Raw genomic sequence first — 7,111 nt, forward strand, 5'->3', positions numbered from 1 at the left:
TATATCCAGACTACTCAAACTTGGTCCACATCAGCAGTAAGGCAATTTTGCTTTCTTCTGCTTGTTCACTGGAATAGCATTTTAATTTCCCTCAAGAACTTTCTTTGCCTTCACAGCTTGGCTAACTGTTTGGAACAAGAGGCCTTTCTTGGTTTGGGGCTTGGGGCAGGCCTTCCTCTCACTAAGTGTACTCATTTATAGCCTTTTAAAATTATTATTAAAAGGTTTTATTTATTTGAGAGAGACGGGTAGCGAGAGAGAGCACAAGTGGGGAGGAGAGGGAGAAGCAGACTCCCTGCAGAGCAGGGAGCCCGACTTGGGGCTCAATCCCAGTATCATGACCTGAGCCAAAGGCAGACGCTTAACAGACTGAGCCACCCAGATGCCCCCCATTTCTAGCTTTTGATTTAAAGTGAGAGATGTGTGACTCTTCCTCACTTGAACACTTCGAGGCCATTTTGTAGGGTTATGGGTTGGCCTAATTTCAATATTGTTGTGTCTCAGGGAATAGGGAGACCCAAGGAGAGGAGACAGAGGAATGGCTGGGCAGCGGAGCAGTCAGAACACACACAGTATGAATCAAGTTTGCCATCTTGTATGGGTGCAGTTTGTGGCACCCCAAAACAATCACCAATAGTAACATCAAGAATCACTGATCACACAGATCACTGTAACAAATATAACAATGGAAAAATCTGAAATATGATCAGAATTACTAAAATGTGATACAGAGACACAAAGTGAGCAAATGCCGTTGGAAAAATGCCACCAACACTTGCTCAATGCAGTGTTGCTACAGACCTTCATTTGGTAAAAAACACAGAATCTGTGAAGTGTATTAAAGCAAGAACAACAAAAGGAAGTATGCCTTTATTGTTCTTTTAAACTTGGTGTTTTATTTGATAAATCTTCAGCACCCTGCCCCCCGCCCCCATGAGATGGTAGAGTAGAACACCTCTGCCATATCAAGAGCAGATCTTATTTCATGAATGTCATGGGTTTCAGCCATGTGACAACCACTTGGGCAGGCAGGCATGTCCATGGACGGGCTCATGAGCACTGGGTACCTTGTTGGCTCTGGGAGCAGGTAGGAGGAGGAGGCTGCATGGGGTGAGAACTCTGGTGTTGCTTGACTCCACTGGCCCTTGGGGAGAGAGGCCAGAATGGGCTAGAACAGGGAGAAGGGCAGAGGTTTGACAAGCGGCTCTTGTTTTGCAGATCCGGAACATGGTGGCGGTGCTGGAAGTCATCTCCAGCCTGGAGAAATACCCCATTACCAAAGAGGCACTGGAGGTGAGTGTCCCCAGGACCCAATATTGGGTGGGCAGAGCTTGGCCTCCCCCAGCCCAAGTCCTTCGTGGCTTCTTGGAGCCTTGTGCTCTCACTGGCCAGATGAGGACTTAGTAGTGCTGAGTGAGGGGGGTGCATACTCTCCTGGCCTTTGCTGTGCCCAGAAGCAGCATTTTCCTATAGGTACTGCAGGAATCGGGTGGCTTTAGTCCCAGGCCTGGGAGGCATGCCTGAGGGGTTAAGCTCCAGTGAGTGATGCTGGCTCAGGCCCTCCGTTTGCTGTTGCCTTTGCCATAGCATTTCTCCCAAAGAGCTTCCTTGGCATAGTGTCATTTCACTGGCTTTGATGGTCCACAGCCTCCAGGTCAGAAGCCTGTGGGATGGTGCTTTTTTTTTTTTTTTTTTTTTTAAGATTTTATTTATTTATTCATGAGAGACACAGAGAGAGAGAGAGAGAGAGAGAAAGAGAGAGGGGCAAGCAGAGGAAGAAGCAGGCTCCATGCAGGAAACCTGATGCGGGACTCAAGATCATGCCCTGAGCTGAAGGCAGGCGCCAAACTGCTGAGCCACCCAGGGATCCCGGGATGGTACTTTTGAAGATGCCTCCTGTGGCCCTGAGACCCTAAAGTTTAAGGACTAGATTCTTGAAGTTAGATGTCACAAAGGACACCAAATCCTTATGGGTTTTGTATCCAGGAACTCTGTGGTTTAAGGGTCAGTGGGATTAATCAAAGACTAGGGGCCCTTCCCACCGTTTCTGGCTCAGCTCCCTTTTCATGGGGGACTTCTTTCCCAAAAGCATGTCATCGTCTCTCTGGTTGTAGGAGACTCGACTTGGGAAGCTCATCAACGACGTCCGCAAGAAAACCAAGAACGAGGAGCTCGCCAAGCGGGCCAAAAAGCTGCTGCGGAGCTGGCAGAAGCTCATCGAGCCCGTGCACCAGAATGAGGCGGCGCTGCGAGGGCTGGGGGGAGGCACCGGCTCTGCCAACGGGGGTGCTCATAACTGCAGGCCGGAGGCGGGGGCGGCCGGCACGCCTAAGAGCATCCATGACCTGAAGAACCGCAATGACATCCAGAGGCTGCCTGGGCAGCGGCTGGACAGGCTGGGCAGCCGCAAGCGCCGCGGAGATCAGCGTGACCTCGGCCACCCTGGGCCACCTCCTAAGGTCTCCAAAGCCAGTCATGACTCCCTGGTACCCAATTCGTCCCCTCTCCCCACCAACGGGATCGGTGGGAGCCCCGAGGGCTTCCCTGGTACCCTGGACGGCAGTGGGCACTCGGGCCCTGAGGGCGGCCGCCTGGAGCACGGCGAGAGCGACAAGCACAGCGGCAAGATTCCGGTCAATGCCGTGCGGCCGCATACCAGCTCCCCGGGCCTAGGCAAGCCACCCGGCCCCTGCTTGCAGACAAAGGCTGCAGTGCTGCAGCAGCTGGACCGGGTGGATGAGACTCCAGGCCCTCCCCATCCCAAGGGGCCGCCTCGCTGCTCTTTCAGTCCCCGGAACTCACGGCACGAGGGCTCCTTTGCCCGGCAGCGGAGCCCATACACACCCAAGGGCTCCATGGCCAGCCCCTCTCCACGGCCCCAGTCGCTTGATGCCACACAGGTGCCATCACCGCTTCCACTGGCCCAGCCGTCCACACCACCTGTGAGGCGGCTCGAGCTGCTACCCAGTGCAGAGAGCCCGGTGCGCTGGCTGGAGCAGCCTGAGGGCCACCAGCGGCTGGCAGGGCAGGGTTGCAAGGTGGGGCTGCCCCCAGCTGAGCCCATCCTTCCCCGGGCGGGCTTTTCTCCGGACTCCTCCAAGGCAGACAGCGATGCTGCCTCATCTGGTGGCTCGGACAGCAAAAAGAAGAAGAGGTACCGGCCTCGTGACTACACAGTGAACTTGGATGGGCAGGTGGCTGAGGCGGGTGTCAAGCCTGTTCGGTTAAAAGAGCGGAAGCTCACCTTTGACCCCATGACCAGACAGATCAAACCTCTGACCCAGAAAGAGCCAGTGCGGGCTGATAGCCCTGTGCACACAGAGCAGCCCAGGACAGAGCTGGACAAGCCCGAGGCCAAGGCCAGCCTCCAGAGCCCTTTTGAACAGACGAACTGGAAGGAGCTGTCGCGCAATGAGATCATCCAGTCCTACCTGAGCCGGCAGAGCAGCCTGCTCTCATCATCAGGCGCACAGACCCCTGGGGCTCACCACTTCATGTCTGAGTACCTGAAGCAGGAGGAGAGCACCCGGCGTGGGGCCAGGAAGCCGCATGTGCTGGTGCCTCACAGCGCGCCCACGGACCTCCCAGGCCTGAATCGAGAGGTTACACAGGACGATCTGGACAGAATCCAGGCCCACCAGTGGCCGGGGGTGAACGGGTGTCAGGACACACAGGGTAACTGGTATGACTGGACGCAGTGCATATCGCTCGACCCGCACGGCGACGACGGGCGGTTGAACATTCTGCCTTATGTCTGCTTGGACTGACCAGCCTGTCGGCCTCTAAGTGCATTCCCACCTTGCAGTTAGCATGGCAGGCGGGCAGCCGGGGCCTGGCTGCCTCCAGTGGTTGGGAATCCGGGGAGTCCGGCCCGGGGCGGGAGGGAGGGGGCGAGAGTCTCGAGGTCTCTCCGTGCTCTTCCCTCAAAATTCTCCTTCTTTTGTGAAATGCTGCTACCAGTTTACTAACAAAATTGCAAAGGAAGGACCGTGTGTGGAAGGAAGGCCGGCAAAGTGAGTTCAGAACTCTATAGCAAACCAGCTATAAAAAGCGTTAGTTCCCCACCCCGGAAGAGGTGTGGACACTTCCCAGCACCCGTGAGCTGGGACCTCAGTTGCAGGCAGGCACAGAAAACCTAGGGGAGAGGTTACCTTTAAACACAGCAACAGAAGCACGCATCTCATCTATTTGCATTTTCCTTTTTTAAATTTGGCCCTGAGTGTCTGAGGCAGTGGGTGGACCTACACCATGGCCTCTGTTTGCACCCCACCTGGCCAGTGCTTCAGTCCTGACACGAGAAGCTTGTCAGCTGCAGCAAGCTGCTGGCAGCAGTTGGGCCAGCTGGCCAGCCAATACGACCTACACTCCATGGGCATCCACACATTTTCATCTGGTTTCGGTTCAAACCCCGGTTTGAAAAAAATGCTGCAAAAATTTAAGTTTCCTAGGAGTTTATTTTATCCCCCCCTTCCATCTGACCACCAGCCAAATAATTTTCCTCTTTCTCCTTTTTCAGTTTCCCCTTCCTGCACATAACTCAAGAATTTCACCTTTCTAGAGTCCCCTCCCAAAAAAATACAAAAGTAACCGCGGGTGCTACTGGTGTGTATGCTGTATTGTTGGGCAAGAAGAGACCTGTCTGTACGCTGGAAACACTCATAACCATTCCTTTAGATTCGTTTGCCTTATGGTTATTTGTCATAAAAGCGATTTGCAAAAACAAGGAGCCTTAGTGAATGTACAGTACCTAGACTTCTGTGTTCTCAGGACACAGAAGGGAGCAACTTTGCTATTTGGTCCAGTAAGTGGACACCTTGTGATATAAATGTGGAAATAAAAAAAAAAAAAAACCATTTGCACAAACCAGTCTCAGAATCGTTACTAATCTGGTCCTTTACAGTCAAATCAACCTTTCTGGATTTGCTAAGACTGGGACCTCCTCGTGTCCGAGGTTTGGGCTGCATAGCCAGACTGCAGGGAGGTGGACAGGGCAGGGTGGCCAAGCCTGCCCTATTATTCTTCTGCATGAAAACTGATCTCTGCCGGCCTTTCCCTCATTTGGGTCCAGGTTGCCTCTCCCACCTCAGGGGTCACCTGTTAGCTTTGATTGACAGAGACTGAAAGTCCACATGAAGGAATGTTACCCCGTCTCCATCTGGACCTCACCTGCCCCAGAGAAAGAAGCCCTCCAAGGAAGTTCCACGTCCCAGGTCTCGGTAACCTTGTTTTACCCCACAAAATATCAGGCTCTTACAGGGTATGGCCCAGAGCTATTTCTGGCAGTGTACCCCTTGGCTCTGCCGCAAGGCTGCTAGGTCCCCATGCAGGCCTGGGACTGTCTTAGTAACTGGCAGGTGCTACATTTTAAAAATAACTTTTCTGCCTTGACTATAAAGGTGATAATATTTCCTTCTCCCTCCATCCCTCAAACCATAAGCTAAGAATTTGGTTTTCAAACGTTTTCACTCCAGAATAGGTCATGTTGGATGTACTACTTTATTTCACAGATGAGGAAGCAGCTTCCCCTGAGGTACAGTCCCCTAGAGCAAACCAAGGGGTCCAGGAGCAGTGAGTCAACACAGAACCACAATCTCAGAAGCAGCAGGAATATCTGACCTGTCCTGAGTGCAGGGACCCACCCACCCTTAGATAAGGGCAGTGGATGAAGTGGCTTTGAGGACAAGCTGAGGTTGAACTCTGGACCTGCCATCTATCAGTTTGTGTGGCCCTAACAATCACTTCACTCCTGTACACATGTCTATCTGGAAGATGAAAGTGCTTACCGGGGAGCTGTTAGGATAAGTTAAAAGAGTTTGGGGGGGGCTGTCAGGGGGCGCATTTCAGTAGAACCCTTTGTGCTATGGAGTAACTACTTTCCTAAGTTACTGTGCCTGTAATGTGGGCCAGCCCTGCTGCTGTGAGTGTCCCCAATAAGTGACTTACTCTGTGACAAAGGGTCATAAGCATAGCTGGAAGACCCTAGGGTACAGTCTGGCATCTTAGGAGCACCTCTTTTTCTCAGACCTGGCTCTCTGCCCCCACCTGCAGGGTCCAAGTCTGTGTCTGAATATCCAGATAAACATGCTGCCTGCTTTTGAGAACACAAAGTTAAGCTAAGATTTCCCTTTTTCACATTTTGGACATCAGTGGGTTGCCACTTTCTAATTTACCAAGTAAGGACACTGTAAAGGGGCATTAAACCTCTCCCCCCACCCCTACCCCACAAAAAAGTTGTCAGTACATAATTTTTGGAACAAATCACAGTCCTTTAGTATAAGACTCTCGCTGAAAACACCATGTTTTCCTCCGCTGGGGTCCGGGGCTGCTCTGTCCTGCCCTTGGTCATCAAGCACTCCTCCCTCCTGCAGAGAGCTCCAGAGACCCGTGCCGGAGCAGGCTACCATGGCCACGGCTCCCCAGTTGGCCAAGTCGCCTCCCTTCTCTGGGCTTCGGTCTGTCCGTCCGTGAAATGGAGATGGTAATACCTACCGCAGAGCACACGTCGCAGTGGTTCCCAGAACGCACTCCCGGAGACCGGGCGCTGGGGCTAGCCCTTCTGTTGAAGTCGGCCACGGAAGTCGCTCCCCTGTTTTTGCAGAAAAGAAATGAGCCTATGGGAAGCTTTTCACAATTTGGTTTCTTTTCCAGAAAGGTCTGATCCTTCTTCCTTGGTGTCCGCCGCTGCGCGCTCATCAGGAATCTGGTTGGAGGGCGCCGACGTAGCGCGGGCATCGAGGTTTGACCCCGAGCTCAGTGGCCCGCTCACACACCCTGACGCGGCAGGGCCCTTGCACGCCTGCACACTCAGCTGGAGCCGGGGCTCCAGGGTCTCCTGGGCCAACCCACAGCCGGCTCTACCCGGCTAGGAGCGGATCCATGTCCCCACCTTCCGCTTCCGCGACAGGCGCCGCCCCCGCCGGAAGCCCACCAGAGGGGCGGGGCCTGCGCCCGCTACGTGGTGGCCGGCGCGTCGGCCGGCGCGAGGCGGTGACGCGAGGCAGCGGCGGCCAATGGGGAGCGGCGTTGGCCGGCGCGCCCGCCCCTCCCCGGCCCCGCCCCCGCCCGGCGTCGGGCCGTCGGACAGGCGGGAAGAGGTGGCCGCTCGGGCAGG

At 54.2% G+C, this 7,111-nt stretch overlaps 1 protein-coding gene across 5 annotated transcripts in view; it reads left to right on the forward strand.

The window, feature by feature from the left end:
* The window catches only part of MED26 (mediator complex subunit 26), a 54,047-nt gene extending 49,184 nt beyond the window's left edge, over positions 1–4,863 (forward strand). For all 5 annotated transcript variants that reach the window (XM_038566955.1, XM_038566957.1, XM_038566959.1 and 2 more), the window contains 2 exons: positions 1,219–1,293; positions 2,115–4,863. In XM_038566955.1, the coding sequence (XP_038422883.1) occupies positions 1,219–1,293; positions 2,115–3,767 (1,728 nt within the window). In that variant the 3' untranslated portion in view covers positions 3,768–4,863. The remainder of the gene's footprint in view (positions 1–1,218; positions 1,294–2,114) is intronic.
* The last annotated feature ends 2,248 nt before the right edge of the window (positions 4,864–7,111 follow it).

This window comes from Canis lupus, chromosome 20 (genome assembly GCF_011100685.1).
Source record: "Canis lupus familiaris isolate Mischka breed German Shepherd chromosome 20, alternate assembly UU_Cfam_GSD_1.0, whole genome shotgun sequence".
NCBI lineage: Eukaryota > Metazoa > Chordata > Mammalia > Carnivora > Canidae > Canis > Canis lupus.